We start from the raw sequence: 20,445 nt of genomic DNA on the forward strand, positions 1-20,445 counted from the left end.
AAACATTCCCTTAATGAACTGCCAAACCATTTACTTATCATTATGTCAATAATGGATGAATATCCTCACTTTCAGAAATGATTTGTATGCATACAATGGTGCAGCACCACAGCAGTATCACAGCAAGGTGATATGAGACTGTGTATTGCAAAATGTGAGCAAGCATTACTTTTTACAAGTAAAGGTGGGAAGCTTTCCTATCTGGTACTTTCTTTTGTTGTTATTTGATAAAGCAAAGAGCGGATGGAACAAGTTAGCTTCATACAGCACAGTATACAAGGGCCGCCTCAGTTCAATTTATTTTCCGTGATGATGTCAATACCCTAAAAGTTCTCAGTTGGCAGCTGTCTCTAGAAGGTAAAGAGGCATGCTTTTGATCTTCATGTGTATTTAAAGGATACTGGAGATCACCTGAAAAATTCATTTCATATTCCTAAATTGAGTCTACTTTAGTAATCATGAAACATCCAGGCACCCAGCCATTCTACTAGTTTAGCATGAGATGTCAATCACCTCAGTTTATCACAAAGTCAGCCAAGCATGAAATTCAAGTCACAGCACTAGGCAACAAAACTTTAAGGGAATTTGTCATTGCAGAAGAAACTCAACTTAGCAGAAGATAACATCATGTTTCCATATCCCTACCTGGTACAGTACAGATATTTAGGAATGTCATGGTAAACAAAAGTTGCTTTAAAAAAAAAAAAAAATCATCATCACAACCACCAACAACCAATCTACAAGTACTTGCCCAGTAACAATTATAAAGGGTTAGCTGTACAAAGAAAAGCCACCACTTAAAAAATTACTCCATTGCTGTCTGAATGCTACAGGTGTTTTTTTCTTTTCTCTGGAAAAATTAAAATCTTACCTTACTAAATTCGTCATTGCTAGAATCTCTGGATCATTTTTGTATGGTTTAGCCTACACAGAACAGAAAGCAAAACATGGATGTTCAGATTTTAAATATTTTTTTTCCACTGTCGTCTTTTGGGTAATATTCCTATAAAGTCAGAAAAGAAAAAAAAAAGACAAAAAGAAAAAAAGAGGCAATAAACCTAAATGATTTAATCATATCTCTTGAAGTACCTCCTGAGAATCAAACGGATTTATTCCAGACTTCATCAGCATGTTTGCCAAGACCAAGTATTTTAAGCAAGTGGTTCTTCTGGGGCTCCCTGATTCATCATAATTCTTGAATGCTTCAAAAAAATCAGTATGTGCCTTTTCAAACTCTCCTTCTCTTAAGTGCATTTTGCCTCCACATTCTGAAAAGAAAACAGAGATGAAAAGAAAAAGGAACACACTGTGCTTGTTGCTGACTGCAATAATTGTACTCAAGAGTTCCACACTATTTCTAAATAGATTACTGAAATATTTTCAGGAGTCTTTTCATTCTCCAAAAAATCACTAGGAAAAAACCCAAACACTACAGCCTTCACATAAAGCTTTGCCATTTGAACAAACCTCTTCTAAAGTAGAAAAATACAAAACCAACCCACACCACCAATCTAAAAGAACACTAATCCTCACAGCCAGTAATTATTTTAACCTTATGTTAAAATACTGTAAAAACTGAATTTATTTCAACTTCCTGTACTTCTTGTATTTCTGGAATTTTCTCAACACATTGAGCAAAACTGTACAGAAAAATTGAGAAACAATTCATCTCCCTTCATTTCTGAAGTACCCACTACTGCCAGATTGCCTGCATGACAGCAAGGGAAAAGGCACACCAATACTGTGGAGAAAGTTGTTTTTCTTTTCTTCGAAGACAGGCAGAACAATTTCACTGTAATTCACCTTTACTGATAATACCTTTCGAAAACATCTTAAAGCTCTTCAGCTCCTAACAAATCCTAGTGGGGCAAGACACTGCACAAATTTACAAAACGGGACTACAGAAATAGCAATCTGCTGAGCCCTGTGCATTTGTCCCTTGTTGTCTGCCATCATTTCAAGCAGATCAGGTCTTTCCCATGTTGTTCTATGGCTTCACGCCTACCCTCTATGTAGCCAACTGTCCTGCCTGGCTGAGCAGTGCATCTGGTGCTTGGGCACTAGAGCAGCAAAGCTGGAAGTCCTACAGAAGGGAAACATTAAAGAAGACTGCAGTCACAGCACTTGTAGTCCTTTATTCCCATCAGGTTTGCCTGCCTACCAACCTACAGGATCCCTTGTCTTTCTAGTTCAAACTGAAAAAATACTAATTATCAGATTTTCATTACACTAAACTGCAACAAGTTAAATGAAAGATTCACTTGCCTCTGATAACTCCCATGATCAGTGGATGAGGAATAGCTGACTTGATGTGCAATGACTGTTCGTATAGTGCTTTAAGTTTTTTGTTATTTTTCTGTGCTGTATACATTTGAATTTCCAAAGCATAAATTTCCAATAGTTGAGTACCTTTTTTTAGATCATCTTCCCCATCATCAGTCTAGGATAGATTAAGTAATAAATAATGTGAAGTTTTCAGAGAACAGCAATTTCAAATTTATACTAATAGAAAACTCATTAGCAAATATTGTCAGTAATCTTCTGTTGCAAAGATCTGCCTAGAAATGTGAAATACTGATATGAATACATACATAAAAAAACCTAATAATGAAGGAAGTTACAGCTGGCTGAATTCCAATACTTTTTCTATATTAAAAGGCAGTATTTTTAACTGTTTTTCTTATAGCAAATTAGTTCCTGAGCTTTGTTCTTCATTCTTTTCCTCTTTCCTTAAAAACAAACAAACAACAAAACAGCAGCAACAACAACAAAAAAAACCAAAACACAACACTGACTCAGTATACAAATGCAATGATAGAAACAAATAAATAAATTATTGTATTGCCTATAACAAAACCATTTAACAATATTTATAACCTATTTTCCAGGCTACGAGAAGAAAAGGGGACAAACAGACAGAGCAGGCAGCATGGCTGTCTTTATTTTTCCCCCCTTCCAAATCAGAAAGTAACTACTGTAGTTTCAGATTGCAGTGAAGATCGTTTGGAATCTTCACTATATTTGAAACAAAACGTCTATGGTTTTAGATTATTCCTATGTGCTTCTTCTTGCACCTGACTAAAATGAAATTTCATCAATAATAGTTGTGAATTACTTTTTAAAAATCATCCTTAAGCAAAGAACAAAACATTTTTCTCACTTTTAGTTAATGTTATTAAACAGATAGCAAGTGAGAGCAAGCACAGTATTTCTTTTCTCTATACTAAGAAATCTCAGCAACACATCTCAAATGCCAACAAAAGATATATATAAAAACAAAATCAATGCTGTTTACCAAGCTACAGTGACTAGAGTATAAAGGTACCTGGCACGACTGATGCAGCTGGCGTAAAATCTTTTGTAACTTCCCATATTCTTCTCGTTCTAAATATAATTTGCCAAGCTGTAATAAAAAAAAGTTGAAGTACTAAGATCTATTAAGATTTCATAATTATTAAGTTTAGCTGAGAGTATCACAAAGAGAAGCAAAAAAATGAGTTACTTATTTTACCTTTGTATTTGTCTTAAACCACAATCTATCGTTCTTAGCATCTTTCAGAGCTTCAAGTGTTGTTTCATAGAATTCCTGAAGCAAATCCATCTGACATAAAAAATCAGAATTCTATAATTGTAAACAGCAAATTTGTACCTGTTAATAAAGTTAATCTGAGCAAACTAAAACTGCATGCTTGAACTTCAAAATAAGAAAGATCTGCATCTTACTGAATTGTAAAGAGCTTCTTAAATAACAAAAGTAAACTTGCTTTCATGATATCAAACCAAGCAATATAAATTCTTACATTGTGCAGCAGAAGACAAATAATAACAGCCATTGCTGCTACTTAAAAGAAAAAAAAAAATACATATCAAAAAAGGAAATAGATTTCTAAAGAGAGAAACGTTCAAAGATGCCTTCTTTCTATACTACCAACACTGCATGACCAAAAGCCCGAAAGCAAACTATTTATTTGCTTAAAAAACAAACAACAACAACAAAAAAACAACACCACCACCCAAAGTGGAAATTCCAGTACCGAGTTTGACCTTTAAAGATGGTTCTACAGAGAATGCATTAGTATTGTTTTCAGGCATTATTCTTTTTGGGATAACAAAGTTGGAGCTATTAGTGAATTTGAATTGAAGTTAACAGTTCCAGATTGTCCTTCCAGATTTGGCTCCATGTGCACTTGGACCAAACTTGCTGACCTCTACCAACAAGGTACAGTCAAACCAATTCTTTAGACTTCAAAAGTAAACTGAAACATTCATCTATTAAACTTCCCTTTCCTATGAGTGACAAGACAGGAAGGATTGTGACGACAGAAGAATCGTCCCTAATGACCAATGATCCTCCATACGCAGGTACTACTTCAAGGTAGAGCTCTTTCTTTATCTGTGCTACATCATAAAACAAAAGGAAAACAGCTGTGTATCTGTAAGCATGCACCTAGCTTGCAGAGAATTCTCAAAGATAAATTATATTTAACACCAGCACTTCACAGCAAAATTCCTCAAAGTGCTTCCCCCAATAGTAAAATACTACAAATTTTAATTGAAAAGGCAAAGTGTGTATTCACAAAGCTAAAAAAAAAAAATGTACTTACTTATTAACATAGAAATTCCAGGTAAATAACACACACACACACACACACACACACACAAAATCTACTTTAATTAAGACGACAAATTTATTAAAAGTTGTATTGATAGAACCCCTTAGATGTGGGAAATGTTCTCTGAACAACAGAGCACCATATACAAAGAAGTCCACAGTTAAGAACACAAGAAGGAAAACTACCAAAACAAAGGAACTGATGATCTAACCTGTTTTGAAGTTGAGATATAATCAAGAATAGAATTGATGGATTTTTCAGAGTAATTCCTTGTGACTGCACTTCGTATGTAAGTCAATAGCTGTTTATATCTGTTCATCATTTCAGGAAAGTTAGTCTATGAAGAAAAACACAATTATGTCATTTTAGCCTTAATGATTAAAAACTGAGTTAAATCTTGCAAACATGTACAGGAAACAAAGCCTAGCAGACAGATTATGCAGTAGTGGTTGCTGTGAGGAACTTTTACATCACTGCTTTATTCTTAAGGGGCAAAATTAGGAATAACTTGAGTAAGGCTCCATAGAATAGACATCTAAAATACCTGTCTCAATTGGGAAAACAGAGTTGGCTGTACAACTGTATGAATTGTTGCATATGCAGCATAAAAACATTTTTCACTTATTTGCTCTGGTGAAGTACACATATAGAGATACAAGTATTGAGATACAATGTTAGCAGTCTGAAATGGTGTGATACCTCAGGATAGCAAAGGCTGAGCCTCAGACTCCCAAGAGAGTCTCAGCCAACAGTACTTATTTTGCATTCACTTTGCTATTGATGTGCAACCACCACATAAACTGAAGACTGCAGAAGAAAAGTTATGTCATAGCCATATTTTTGAATAAGACTATAAGGCCTCCAGATCAAATTCATATTTATGCTATTTATTCAAGCAATAGCTGTAATTCCTACCAATTTAAAGTTTATTTTAATCATCTGTTTCAGAGCTTTGAATCCCCATTCTCCTTTTTCACCTTCGAGCTCCAAAACCTGAAATAGAAAAAATGTTTAAACAGTATTTACTAAAACTTCACTGAAACTTGAAACGACTCGCATCCCTTTTAAAATGTACATATCCCATAAAAGCATTTCCCCCCACAATGTTATTCTGCACAAAGTAGTGTTTTACTCTGTCCTGTTCTTCAATCCTGTCCTTCTACTTTTTAAATATTATTGAGGAAATTAAGAGAGGGATACATGTGTCATTAATTTTCACACCTTAGCTGATGCATGGATGGCAAATTGTTATTTACAGATTGTGTTGCTGTTGTCTAATGTCAAATACTAAACTTTACTGCTATTCCATGAAAACATATAGACAAAGCTGTAACACACTCTGAAACTGACTCACAGTATCTTGTAACAAAATTACTCTAAAAGCATTCACTTGGAATTGCCATACATTCTTCACATATCACGAAGACATCTATGCAGGAATCTTTAATGTAGCATTAGTTAAGTGAAAGATTTGCAAATAAACATTTTAGAAAAATTGTATTTATTTATAAAGTCATCTAATGTATTGCTGTCTGGTGACAAACTGTAAACTTAAAACTGACACCAAGGAAAGAAACTCTAGGACATTCAGAATTTATACATGTAAAGCTTTGGATTCAGACAGCAAACCAAAAACAATACATTATGTAAGACCCTGGGGAAAATGCCAAGCCTTTTAAAAAGAAAAAAAAACAAACAAGATTTGTTTTTTAAACTTGGCACATGAAACAACACTTAGGATTAATTAACTGACTAAATTCTGAAGATCAGTGCTGTGATTAAATAGGACTCTCTTGTCCTATGGATGCTCTCTAAGCATGATCCTGAAAGGGAGTCAGCCAAGAATCCAAGTAGGCCAATGATAAGCTTAGCACATTAGAAAGTTAAAATATAAACATGACTCTTATAATTCCAGAAAATAACTCAAATTGTAGGCAAGTATTTTAAAATGCTGTACTTGCAGGCAAAGTAATTGCAGTAAATAATCAATGTAAAAGAGATCAAATATATAAAAACAACCTTCTGAAAACTGCTTAGTGCTGCTTTTGGATCATCTTCCTTCAAAGCTTTGGAATTGTAGTATTGATTCTCCAGATCCACATTGGGTTCAGAATTACTGTCCTCTGAATACTCCTACATTAAGTTAAAATAAAAAAATAAAAAAAATTAAGGTTTGGAACATTCACTGAAAAAGAATAAATAATAGTTAGATGGATTGTTCAAACAGACATGGAATGACTGCATGCTAAAATCTTTAGTTCCAAAGCCTAGGAATGAACTCCTATGATGATGTTCTCTAATCCCACTACCAAGCCAGCCTCCCATCCACCAACACTTGCCTCTCAACAGATTTGTTTCCGGACTAATGAACTCACAGCTCCACCAACTCTGCCTTTACAACAAGAACAGACTGTATTATTAAAATTCAACTAATTTTGGTGGTTAAAGACAGATGTCTAATAGCATGTGTCATTTCTGTACGGGGGAAGCAAACATGCTGGCCACTAGGCTGCCAAGAGGTGCTCTGTTACATGACCTTTGCTATCTGCAGGGAAGACGCTGGCTGAGCTGCTGCTCAAGTAATGATTCAGCAACAGAGGGTATAAAAAGCTTCTGTGAATCTCCAATCTGCCTTTTCACATCCTGAAGATTCATCCTCACTTCAGGAAATGGTAACGGTAACACCAGCTGTTTCTTTGCTGAGATGCAGGAACTGACTGGGAAAAATGCTAAAGGACTGCCAGTGCAGGAGGGCATGAAGCATAGGCACAACAATTTAATCAAATAATTACCCACCACTCACACTAGCAGCAAGTAAATTGAAAAACTTACTTCTAACGTTACTTTTTTCTTACACTAATTAAGTCAAATCTCAAATAATAATTTTGAGGTTTACATGAGTCAAAGGTATTTGACAACTTGGCATTTTCAAGCTGACTTCCTTCTGAAGAGTGCTCAGTTATGAGCAGATGAACTGTTTAACAGAATCTGTCTAAACCACAAAAGTTACTGCCATCAGAGTAACTTTCCCTTTTAACAATACAAATCATATGTATTTGGGTGCCCTGCTTTAAGCTGGCACTTCTTTCATTGTACTTGTTCATCTGCACTAAACATACTCTTTCATTCATTCATATATTGCTAATTGTTCCTTTAAAACTATGGAAGCTTTAAGTTTCTCTCTAGTTTTCTTAAACTCCAATGGAAAAATTATGGAAACTCCCCACTGACCCAAATTTTAACAAACACAGTCCTTGAGGAGCTTATCCTCCAGCCTTCAGAACACACAGCTAACGTTTCCATTTGTTATATGCTGACAAACTGCTCACGTACGCACTTGTTTATACTTACCCCAAGCACAGCACTCAGTAATAATCAACAGACTGAAAAGGCTAGCAAATTCTGCCAGCCTGTTTTCTGAATTCCCCTTCTTAATACTGACTACTCCAAAGAAAGCAGTAAACAAGTAGTTTATTTCATTGGTGAGACTTTCCTAATGGTTTGCTTATTTTTGCCAATTCTTCACCCTATTGATCCAATGCTGAAGGAGCAGCTGCAGGAACACACACACGAGGCCACCAGCTGTGGCACCTTCTGAAGGCACCTACTGCCAAAGCTTAAACAAGCTGGCATTTAAGATGCATATAATCAGTTGATGCCTTGTTTATACTAAACCTGAACAAATAGGAATATTTTTGGCAGAAGTATCTATTTATAAAGATAAAAGGAAGGCAAAGTGAATTAATTCCTTTTAGGAAGCTACGTGCACTATAAGCCTACAGCCAGAAACATCTATGTTTTCATCTGGGCTCTGGCAGTGATTCTGGGTGCAGGCTCGAGCACGGAGCCCCTTTCAGATCACTTTTCTTAATGCTACTTAAATATTCCATAAAACTATTTTCATTCTTTATTATGTATTAATATTCTAATAAGTGGTAATTTTACAGATTAACTTCTCCTAATGGAATCACTTTGAAATGCATCAAAGGAAATGTTCTGTGCTCTCATCACTACATTTTTCCTTTACTTGATGACTCTTTGCCTCATATTAAATTTAAGATCTTGATATTGCCCCAGAGCTCTAAGGGAGACAGACCTTTCTGATTTCCTGAAAAGTGCTCTTCTAAATGGCACACGCTCCTAAAAACAGCTGGTGGAGGCCCTGCATTGGAATCCTTTGCAATCTAAAAGTGAGAATTCACACTGGAGTTCATGCTGGAAGCGGTGCTTGCTCCTGAAAGTGGTTTAGCTTGTTTTGAGATGGTTTGTTAGCAGAACACATCTATCTGTGAAAGCTGCCCTAGGGAGGACGTGACATAATGAGTTACGTATACCTTGACAGGTATTTCAGACCATTTAGCTTATACAGGTACACCTAGAGGGTTGCCTGCTATTTCATGTGAATTAACCTTACTGGACACTTTCACAGAGCTCAGACGTAACAGCTCTTACAGCTGTCAGCAGTAGGCATCAAGTACTATGCTTTAAGAAAAACAGAAAAATGCCATTCCCATGTAATGAGTAAGGGCACTTTGCATCCTGTAAGTAATACAAAGCCAAGGAATAAAACATATTTATTGGACACCGAACTTAACAAGATTATCAAGTTTCACTATTACTTGTATTATCATTAACAGGCTTAGAGTAAAAACAAAACAAAACAAAAAATCAACTAAGGCACTTACTTTAAAAGGTCTATTTAGAATTAATGTCTGTGAAGAAAACATTTAAACCATGCTGAACTAAGTATGAAATGATAGAGCGAATCTATAGAAAAATCAAAACTAAGAAGATCAGAAATCAAGATGCTACATCTTAGTTTAAACATCAACGTTAGTTATGCTGATCAATTCAGAAGGAGCAACACTGTCTTCTGATGCAGAGATGGCTTAATGCAGCATGGAATGAATGCAAGAACATTCAGCTTTTGCCAAAAGCAAAAGTGTGAAGCTGTCTCTTCAAAGTTCAGACTAAGAAAAAGATACATTTTCTTCCCAGTGCCAAAACCAGAAACTTGTAGTTCTTTAAACAATAAATTCAGATACTGAAAACCCAACCTTTCCTCACCCTCTGACTGCCCTGCATTCTATCTGAATTTCCCCAGTTCAACACCTTGCAGAGTAAAGGACATCCTTCTTTGTAACTTCAAGACGAAGCACTTGTGTGCTACATTTTAGCTGCAGTCAGTGTTTAAGAATAAGCCTCAGAGCTTTTTAATGAAGATCCTGGTAATATTTTTAAATGGGCATCAATATCATCACTACACATAAAAGCAAATGAAACCTGACTATGCAGAACTGATCTTAGAAATCCCCTCCTGTGAGGAACAAAACAAACAAGTGCTTTATTAATTATTACTTGTGAGATTACAAAGCCCTGATACAGCTTAAAGAGATCTGCAGCTAAAAAACAGCTATGGTATTATTTAAGTATTGTTCCACTACAAGTGTCAGTTATAGACAATCCGATCCTATCGGCCCACTTTCTAGGGAAGAAAAATTACTATGTTAGTTCATCTGTAATGTAGATAAGATCTCTCTGGTACCTCACTTGGCCAGAGATGCAGTTCTTTAGTTTTAACAGAACTTATACTGGTACCAAGGAACTAATTTAACTTAGAGGTCTTCATTGCACTGAGTTTTTACCAAATTCATCTCATCACATTTTTAAAATACTAAGCCTTGGCTGCTAAGATGAATACGTTGATGAACAATTCACCCGACAGCTTTAAATATCGTGTTTACAGCACAGACTCATTCTCAATTTCTCCAGCAGCAAAGGCAGGTTGGAATTAGGTTAGTGCTTCACTACCCTCTCTCCATTTCTGGTCCCAGCGCTCCCTTTCCCCTTCAACATTTTATGTTGTGCAAGTCCTGGATGATGCCTCACTCAGCCTGGGCTCAGAGAACAGGCCCACTGATGTTCAGCAGCCAGGGAGGGTGAGAAAACAAGCCATGGTTGCAGCGGGAGTCTCAGTGAATGCAGGCTGAAGATTACAGCAAGCTCTCCAAGCACAGTCCTGCTCCTCACCGACAGCATGCCCATGAGCCTGGGGACCTTCACTCTGCATGGGTGACTGTAACAGCTCTTTGCAGCACTCAGTGACACACTAACCTGATAGCTAAGCGTGTACAAAACCAAAGAAATCGGCATTTTGTGAAAACTGCCTTTAATTAGTTACTAATTTTCCTCTCTTGCCCAAGGCACTTCCCTAAACTCTACATTTACATGTGGAGCAACAGCCTGAACCTTTCCTTCCCGTCCACGCTCAGGTAGCCGCATGGGGACCACACTCCTACTTTGCAAATCTGTTTCTGAAAAAAGGAAAGTCACTGTGCGGAGAATTACTTTCCATGCACACACACCCATAATACAAAGAGTTCTATTGCTGTAGAAATGCATCTTTTTAAGCATTGTTAACAACAATGTCCTTGTTACTGTCATTTTCAATTGCTGGTAACTTCACCAAATTTCAACCATTGGGCTGATTCAAAGCATTCTTTTTTGTGAACATCAATTGTTTCTGAGAACAAGGCTGGTAAAAAGTTGATTTTACTTCAACTAACTCTGTTTCATAACCATGGCATTTAGGAGGTCTACAAACTCATTTGGAGTGAGGATCTGATATTTCACAACAGTGTGAGTGATGTGGGTTCAGTCTGTTGCTGCTGTTGCCCTTCGGTTTTGGTTTGGTTTGGTTTTTTTCTTCAACACAAAAATGCCCAAATGAGGCCAACTGAAAAAAAAACCTTGAAAATAACTGCTCAATACATTATTCTCTTAGCTTGCCAGCAAGATTTCTTGAACATTCTCTAAAATGAACACAGAGCTCAACGCACCCACCCCAAGAGTGACCAACCAAATACAGTGCTCCTTTGGCACCAGGGTGGCAGGCAAAGAACAGTTTCTATGTGCATTTGCCAGAGTGGGCACTTGAATATAAAGAAAGAAATCAGAATGGGGGGAAAAAAAGAAAAAAAAAAGAGAGGAATAAACAGAACAAATCATGAAGGTAAAAACAACAGTGATTTGTGTCCCAAGTCTGCAACTACTCAACCACGCATTGGCAGCCCTGCCTTTCTTTTCTACATTCCAGGTCTCTGAAATCCTCTGCTCCTCCTCGCCACCTCTGTGAGCCATCCAGTGCCTGCTGGCTCACACCATGATGGGTAACAGCCCGTTACTGACACCAGGAATAATTAGGCTGTGCAGCCAGTCATTTGCAATGGGGTCAGTACAGCTCTACTGAATGCCTGCTTCTGCCTCTGTGTTATTTTTTCCAGCAGAACTTGAGAGATGCACAGAAATGAGACAGGAGACTACAGAAAGAAAAAATGGCATTGTGACACGTAAACAGTATCCAAAATAAGCGCTTTTCTTCCTACTGCTATCACACAGCCCTCCTCTAATTCTGGGCATCCTTTTCTAAGAGTCTGGCAGCTAACTTACTTATGTTTAATAATGAACTGCCTCTCAGGTCCTGGGGAGCTCGCTTCTCAACAAACTGCTAAATACTTTCTCTAAAATGGTAACCGTAATAATAATGAGAACTTGTATCAAGCTTTTCAAGGTTCAGAAAGAAAGAATTTACTCACAAGTTATTCTCATCCTCTTTGCCTCAATACTTCTGTATGAGACACCATAGCGATGAGGAAAATAAGCCCTAGATATATTGATTCCGTGCTTATGAATGAATCTGAAGAGAATGCATAAAATGGAGCATCAGGACACACACTGAATCCATGTAAAATATGAAACGGTAATGAATTCAAAGAACAGTGAATGCCACGTCCTTTGTGAAATGCACTGAATGCTTTTTTAAAGTCACATATTAATGTAATTAAATATAACAAAGAAACAGAGGAGTATAAATTGGATCTGCCCAATTTGGTATTTCCCAAGTTATGCATGTTTGGTTTTGCTGCCTCTTGTTTGCTTTATGTATTTACACATACATACAGACTTTTAAATGATGGAAATACTGAAACATAGAGTGGGAAGAGGTGACTACCCGTGCAAAATTTCAACTCCCATCTATTAAAAATGCATCAAAGTAAGGCAGAATATATTCCATCTGCTGACGAGATCGTTTATAAAGTTTGATAGCATACAGAAATTTCTTCTGAAATGGTTTATATTTCCTAGAGCTAGAAAGAAAGAGTGAGCCAATTCAAGTTTACTACCTGTCTGACAGCCTGAACTAAAATGTACAACTGCAAACTTCTTAATATTGCCACAGTCTGAAAAGGGAAACCCTCAGGAATCTGCATGTTCCCTGTAACTGAGCCACCCTGATCCTCATGAAACTGTAGCAACCTCCCTGGAATGAGAACAGACAGCTCTTCATGCAAATTGTACAGAGCTCTTCTGCTGAAGTCACTGAAACAATACAACAACAAACAGAAGCACACGAAGTTGCTCAGCAAACAGATTTGGCTACCTTCCTCCTGATTAATTTTTAAATTGAATTTCAGCACACAATAAGATGTCTCATTAACAGCACCACAGACAAATCCTTATGCGTTTAAAGCAAAACAAAATTCAAGCAGAGGGATTACAGTAACTGTCAATGTGTTGTCATTGTGCCTGGAACTATCAGTTTCTAGAGAAAGGCTGAGTTCAGTGTCAAAGTCAATACTAAACACAGCTTGCTGTCAGGGACTGAGAACAGAAATGGTCGTTACAGTGGTCCATCCTTCCCTCTCCACCCTTCAGCTGAAACAAGTAAAATGAACCTGGGCTGAAATCATGCAAAGCCCCAAACAAGCAATTAAAATTCAGTGGCTTTCCTAACAACCAGTAAACATTATCCTGTTTATTGAAGCATAAAGTGCAATAATCCGTGTTATAATCAAAGCTGTCAGCGCACATTATTAGCAAACTCTGAATTTAGCTTCATCCACCCATAAATAATCTTTTTTTTTTTTTTTTTTTCTGATCTACAGATCACCAACAGATAAAGTAACTGCCACGGCTGTGTGAGGTCACCTACAGGAAAAACGTTCACCTTTAACCTGGCGGAAAACTAAGCAGAAATAACAGTAACGTACTGTTACTGTAATGTAATTGGACAGCCTTCAGTGGTTTGACAGCGCAGCAATTCCTGTGATGATACAAAACTTACGATGAAGATGGGACAGAGCTCAGCCTTCAGATTATCAGCTCAGTTGAAATCACTGAAAGCAGTTCGAGTGTGAAACATTTGCATACTTCAGGAAACATAACTGACTGCTTCTACACAGTCAGATCAAAGCACATTTAAAGAGGAACAGTCAAAACCACCTCTGACAAAAATCAAAACTTTTTAGGGCTTTTTTTCCTCTCCTCAGACATTTGACGCACTGTATTTTGACAACATAGCTGTATGTTCCCCTCAGCAATAACTTCCTGCAATTCCTGTCTCTCTTCCTACTGGTAACAAACTACTTGCTAACACTCAGCTGTGCTCTTTTGTTTTCAATTCTGTACTATTCTGTGCATTACACTGTACTGTGCTCTTCTGTTTCGAAACCTTCTGCTGCAGCACAACTCTGAAATGAGAGCCACGTTCCCTCTCATAGCCCTCTATTAATTATCCATATCAACACGAAAAGAAGGAACAAATCCCTGTCTTCATAAAAGGTCTGTTCACCAATTTTCCAAAACAGTTTTGTTGGACACTGCAATTACAGTCTCCAGCACATCTGAAAACAACATCCAGTCACAGTTTGTTAGTGTGAGAACAGAAACTGGTTCAGCTGACGTATCTTTATTCTTAAGTTCTGGGTTTTCTTTCCTTCATCTGTTACAAATCCAAATCAAATGAAAAAAAAAAAAAAAGAAAGTTTTATTTAAAGATGCAGCTTAAGTATTCTTTGACATTCTACCTGAGAGTGACGCACTGAAAAGAAGAAGTAGTTCGGAGCATATCTACGATCTGCAGTACTTTTAAATTCCAGACCAGATAATGACAATAGAAATGTTCTGCGAAAATTAGCTACAGTAAAAGGGGCTGACATTTGCCACAAGCAAGATGTTTTTCCAGTAATGGAGAAAACACTGCACAGGAGAAAAAGCACCGCACCAGCAGCTGTCCTTGGTAAAAACTGACATACCGTGTTGTGAGCACGGAGCTGCACCGACTTACTCAAATACAGCAGATGGCTGCATGTAGAAATTGAGAAGTCCAGTGGTTTCTCTACACATCCAGTTCTCACGTTATGTGTATTTGACACAAACTCTGCTGCTTATTGTTCATTTCATAGTATCACATGGGAAAACAAACACACTATTTTAAATCAGGTGGCAAATTTAACCGTTCAGACTCCCATAAGCAGAGGCCTGGGGTTTTCAATGAAACTGCGTGCTGTAAGTACAGGTTTAACTGAAGGAAATGACATATGAACTTGCAGTCCTCAGCTACAGAGAGCTTTTGGAGAGTGTCTCTGCTCTAAGAAGCTATGCGAAGTTCAGAAAAGCAAAACAAACAAACAAAACAACCCAAATGAAAACCAGAAGAGCACAACCTCAAGCCCCAATACGCGATGAAGGTAACAACTATAGCTGACCAGAGAGCCCAGAACATATTTTGTTTTGAGTGACAACTATTTAGTTTATTAACCTATCTCAAAATGCTATTTTTTTGTTTCCTCATATATATATAAAAAAAGTGCTTTTAATAAGGGAGAACCCTTAGAATAAAGCAATTCCATTACATGCCTTTTTTTTTTTTTTTTTTTACTGGATAAATCGGTCCATCTGTTGCTAACTGCGAGCGGCCTTCTACTGTTATTTCTTTTTTAACTGTGTAAGCTTGGAATGACACCTGATGTCAAAGCGTCACTAAACGCAACACAAACAATGGGGCGCTCTGCCATCAGCGGAACGAGCGGCTCGCTCAAAGGTAACACAACAAGTTTACGACGGGCGCACCTCGGCGCGCTGGGGCCGCTCAGCGCCCCGCTCCTCCCCGCGCTATTTCGCAGGCGGACACCGAAGCGAGCACCGGGGCCCGGCCCGGCGGGGTCAGCCCCACCGCCCGCCGAGCAGCGGCCCGCACTCGCCGAGCCGGAGCGGAGCGCGGGGCCCGGCAGCCCCCCGCCGCCCGCGGCCTCCCCGAGGAGCGCAGCCCCTCCTGCCAGCGCGGGGCAGCGCCCGGCGGGACCGCGGTGCGGGGAGCGGCCCGGAGCCGCCGCGCGCCCGAAGCCGCCGAGCCCGTGCGGTCCCGGTGCCGCGTCCTCCACCCCCCGCCTCGCGCCCTTACCAGGTCGTAGTCCTCCTCATCATCGCACATGAAATCATCCTCCATGTCAGACATCTTGGCCGGAGGACAGGCGGGGGGAGGGAAGGAGCCGGCCCCTTCTCCCACAACCCCGCGCGGCGCCGCCCAATGCGGCTCCGCTCCGCCCGGAACCCGCTGCCGCGCAGGGGCGGGCGGGACGAGACGGGCGCCGCGCCGCCCGGCTTCCTCTCCCTGTTAGCGACCGGCCCATGGCAACCGCGGCCGGCGGGCGGGGCCGTCTCCAGGCGCCGGGCTGTGCCACAGCGGCGCTGCGTGTGAGAGGGCGGCGGAGCGCCGCCAAGTCTGCCGAGCAGACACCGCAGCACCAGATTTAAAAGGCCTAAACTGAGGGGAAAAAGGAAAAAGAGCCTCAGAGGGCGCGGAGCCGCTGGGCTTGTAGGGATTTTACCATCATTAACTGCAAGCGTGAGGGGAACGAACGTGCGATCCTTGTGTTCTGCTATTTCCACTGGGTCTGTGGTGTCAAAGAGGCCCGGCAGTGTTTGCACTGCGGATCGTGTCGCTAGAGATCTGTGGGGCGTTCTGTGTTGTTACGGCTTTTTGTATGTTTGCGTTTGCTTTTGCTCCCGGGGCCGCTTGTCCTTTAAAACCTCCCTTCCGATTCTGTAACCCTTGCTAACCTGAGGTAAAAAACCTCCCCAGCAAGGCGTGCTAACCTGCGACTCCATCTGGATGTGACGGGGATCGCGATTTAAACCTTCCTGAGGTGACTGTGAGGGGCTTTAAGACAAACAGCGGCAGCCACCACGACAGCAGCGGGGCTGTGCTTACAAGCACATCCGACAGCGCGGCTCCTCGGGGTAACGGCTGCCCGTGATGCTGAGGGGAAACGGACTGAGGCGGCCTGGCCGAGAGAAGCGGCAGAACCGCGCCTCACAACCGAGGCAGAAAAACAACGCCGGGGAGAAGCGCTGCCCGCTCGGGCCGTGCTCCGCGACACGCGCCGGAATCCCAGCGCGCAGACCCGTTTGCTTGGCTCGCGCCGCGCTGGGTCCAGTTCGTAATGTTTCTCCGTTGCCAGCCGAGCTCTGACAGAACGAGCGCCACGCGCTCCGTTCACGCGCGCAGCCGCCTCAGCACCGTGCCGCCGGGCGAGCGGCCGCGCACTGTGGCTTCGCGGGGCCCGGCCCGGGTGCCGCGCGCCGAGAGCGGAGGAGGCCGGGCCGCCAGCTCCGCCACCCGGAAGGACGGTGTCTGTCTGTCTCGTGACCGCCGCAGCGACCGCCCGCCTCCGCCCGGGGCTTCGGGGAGGGGTCGCCATGGCAGCAGACGCCCCCAGCACCGTCCCGGTGCAGCTGGTGGAGCAGCCCAGGTGGGTGCTGGCCGATCGGCCGCCCCGATCCCGCTTCCCGCCCGCAGCGCGAGGCCGCGTCCGTAACGGGGGCGGGCGGTCGGTCGGCGGGCGGTCCGCGGTTTGCGTGAGGGGAGAGCGGGGCGCGGCCGGTTGTGTCGTCCGCCTCAGCGCGGCGGAGCCCGGGGGCAGCCGGGCTGTGTGGCCGTCGGCGGGCGGCAGCGGGCCGCGCGGAGTCCCGGGGCTGCGGCCACGTAAGCCTTTTCAGCGGGCTGGTTGCCTGCTGCGCCCGGCCGTGCTGCTGCGGGAGGAGGGAAATCACCCTCCTGACACTAATAGGGATTTGGGGACAGCGCTTATCCCGGCATCAGATTGCGCTATCTCAGTGTGAATCACGTGGAAGGCAGTTCAGCATTTCCAGAGTTGAACGTGTGAAGCTGTGAGGGATGCGTTTGCTTAACACTTCTGATAGGTGCTTACACTGCAGCTTGCGTGTTGCAACAGCAAGGCCGAAGCCCGGGAATGGCCTTTCACGAGTGGTTGTAAAACCCACATTAAAAAACCAAGATCAGTCAGCACTCAGATAAATGTACCCCCATGGCTGCTCTGCTTGGTGCTAATACCACTGTAAACATACCTGTGAAACAAGCATACTGAGAGAATAACATCTAGAATTCTGCCAGCATTTTACCATGAACTACAACATTATCATTCATGTGATTTAGAAAAAGGGATTGTACAGTGAAATAGCAGGAATTGCATCTGTTAATTGGAAGTGATAAACTAGTCAATATTAGGGAAGATCGTAAGCAAACCAAAGAGGGAACACAGTTTTGTTGCTGGGTTCCAAGGCAGAACAGTGCAGAAAGATGTTTGAAAGTTCACAGCAAATATTTTGTAGCTTTCCACCCAGAGAAATCTTAGAAAACATTTGAATATATATACTGGGACAATAACACAGCTTTGACAAACAAGTACAGACTAAATAATTGACTGTGAAATTTGTAGCATCTGTTTCTCATTGCTGTCTTCTTTCTTATCTTTGCACTGACCAGGCATCCAATTCTAGTTTTAATCTGAATGTAGAAGTTCCTGTTAATGGATTTTTGTTAGTACACAAAAAAAGTAACTAAACAAATGCTATGTGCTTTAAAGTCACTAGGGTAAGACCTGTTCTAATGAGTAGTTTTCTTGTCGTCTTACTGCTTTATCATTTTAGTGTCTAGCTTACATTAATGAAAGTTAATGAGTTAGAGCGTAAGCTAAATTGCATTAAGGTAGTTCTGAAGTGCACCATAACATCAAATCACTTATGCCTCAGTAAGGTAACAGCTTAATTCCATCTCTGTCTCTTTCTACCCACTATTCCTGCATGACACGCGGAAGCATCCCAAGCTTGTAAACACTGAGTGGAAGTTAAATATCTTTACAGTCTCATGAAGAGACAACAATATTTCAAATCTCTGTTCTGGAATTTTGATGCATCCAGAACTTCTAAACGGACAATCTGAAGAACCTTCTGTTGCTGTAAAATTGTAGAGTCAACACTGTTTGAATAAGTCACAGGGATAATCAGGGGTGTGGAATTTGAGTTCTGTGTATGTGTATTGGTACTGGAATGGTACAGAGTTGTTATGAAGTTTGAAAAAGTCAAAACGTAGAAGAAAATCTTGCTGAGACCTGTTGTGATCAGATCCACCTCTGAAAAGAGTGCATCTGTTTGTTCACGTGACAAGCCCTGATGCCACCTATGAGCCATCAATCCACGCTGCCAGACTGCTGTATAAAATAGTTATAGAGAGCTGTGGCATAGGAAAAGTAGGTGAAGGTGATGATGTTTTATTGCTACAAGCAACAACCTACTCTGACTCTGGCTAGAGACAACCTAGACAGGACTAAGTAAAGCCAAGCCCCTTCCATCCTCTTCAAGAGGACAAACAAGCAATAGTCACCTTTGGATATCTAACTCCTGAATTAGTTTATGATTACTTGTATTTTAAAACAAATTTCTTACTAACTAGGATATTGTTTTCTAAATACAGTCATCTCTGTCACAATGTTAGGTGAAGAGCAGGAATAAACAACAATGTTGCTCCTGATATAACAGAAAAAATTCCATGTACTTCAAAAAGTTGAATCAAATTTACTTCAGAACACAATTTAGACCGTAGACTTCCTGCCTTTTATCCAAATATCGTCCCTCTGAAAGTTTCCAACTTGCCTTTCAGATTGCTGAAGCTGAAGGAGAGTTTTATAGCAAAATTTGGATCAGCTCCCAAGTTTTATGTTCGTGCACCAGGGCGAGTCAACTTAATAGGTAAAGGAGCAATATTAATCTTTTGTTATTTTATCTGCCATCACAGAAGTATTGTAACTTAAAACATATCATCTAAAATAATGTTGTTGTTTTTTTTCCTAGATAAGTTGCTTAAGTAACTTCAGTTACCACATACAACCAGCCAAACAACAATGCATCTGATAAGGCATGAAATGATTCTGCCGTGATCTCTTTTCCACTCAGCCATAGAGATGTATCCACAAAACAGCTGGTTGTGATTCACTGGCTGCCTGGAGAGACACTATTATTATTTATCTAAAACTTACCTGTGTTTCTATGGCAGCCTCATTTTCTTTAAGTTTCTCTATTCATGTTAGGTTTTTGCTTTCCCTAGAGCTCAATTTCTTGTATATTTATAAAGTAACCATATACATTTGAAGACTTCGTAAGTTAAAGAACTTCAGAAAACAGAGCTTTAAAATTAATTAGTCCTTTGTGTAACTAATGATAATTTTTATCTTGGTGTTCCATGTAAACCTAAACAGTATATGTTAGCTGTCTTGTTCATAAAGGCAGATGTTCACTACGTGCATTTCTTGTCTGAATGCTACCTTGTGTGTTGTACGTATCTGTGTTAGTTATTATTTAAATATAACTGTAATTTTCTTGGAAAAAAGTTCAGAAATTTTATGGAAAGAAAGGCCTCCACTAGCTTTATCCTGCTGCTAATGAATCTGCCACACGTGCACAGGAAACCACATATGGGAAGTCGTGTACCGCCTTTATCTCTTCCAGTCATCAGTTAAATGTCACCAATTAGAATTATTTTTTCATACTGACACAGAAGTGTACAAAAAATGTAGTTGTTCTCATTCTGAACAATATTATTTGTAGAGTTCTTTAATTTTCATAACCCAATGTTAGAAAATGAAGATTTGTAAATAGATGCAATAGATAAAGTAGATAAATAGATAAAGTCACT

General features: G+C 40.4%; 2 protein-coding genes across 5 annotated transcripts in view; one reads left to right on the forward strand and one right to left on the reverse strand.

Moving 5' to 3' along the window:
* The window catches only part of COPS2 (COP9 signalosome subunit 2), a 21,246-nt gene extending 5,319 nt beyond the window's left edge, over nucleotides 1-15,927 (reverse strand). The window contains exons 1-9 of one of the 2 annotated variants that reach the window (NM_001031596.2): nucleotides 15,856-15,927; nucleotides 6,633-6,746; nucleotides 5,529-5,606; nucleotides 4,825-4,950; nucleotides 3,512-3,601; nucleotides 3,326-3,403; nucleotides 2,266-2,440; nucleotides 1,090-1,268; nucleotides 872-924 (exon numbers count right to left, since the gene is read on the reverse strand). In NM_001031596.2, the coding sequence (NP_001026767.2) occupies nucleotides 872-924; nucleotides 1,090-1,268; nucleotides 2,266-2,440; nucleotides 3,326-3,403; nucleotides 3,512-3,601; nucleotides 4,825-4,950; nucleotides 5,529-5,606; nucleotides 6,633-6,746; nucleotides 15,856-15,909 (947 nt within the window). In that variant the 5' untranslated portion in view covers nucleotides 15,910-15,927. Of the gene's footprint in view, nucleotides 1-871; nucleotides 925-1,089; nucleotides 1,269-2,265; nucleotides 2,441-3,325; nucleotides 3,404-3,511; nucleotides 3,623-4,824; nucleotides 4,951-5,528; nucleotides 5,607-6,632; nucleotides 6,747-15,855 lie in introns of both variants that reach the window. The other variant, XM_015292009.4, reaches the window with a different exon arrangement.
* A 1,194-nt stretch (nucleotides 15,928-17,121) lies between these two features.
* Nucleotides 17,122-20,445, forward strand: part of GALK2 (galactokinase 2) — a 48,558-nt gene continuing 45,234 nt past the window's right edge. For all 3 annotated transcript variants that reach the window (NM_001030557.2, XM_040706394.2, XM_040706395.2), the window contains exons 1-2: nucleotides 17,122-17,206; nucleotides 19,414-19,502. In NM_001030557.2, the coding sequence (NP_001025728.2) occupies nucleotides 17,154-17,206; nucleotides 19,414-19,502 (142 nt within the window). In that variant the 5' untranslated portion in view covers nucleotides 17,122-17,153. The remainder of the gene's footprint in view (nucleotides 17,207-19,413; nucleotides 19,503-20,445) is intronic.

Source organism: Gallus gallus, chromosome 10 (assembly GCF_016699485.2).
Source record: "Gallus gallus isolate bGalGal1 chromosome 10, bGalGal1.mat.broiler.GRCg7b, whole genome shotgun sequence".
Classification (NCBI taxonomy): Eukaryota; Metazoa; Chordata; class Aves; order Galliformes; family Phasianidae; genus Gallus; species Gallus gallus.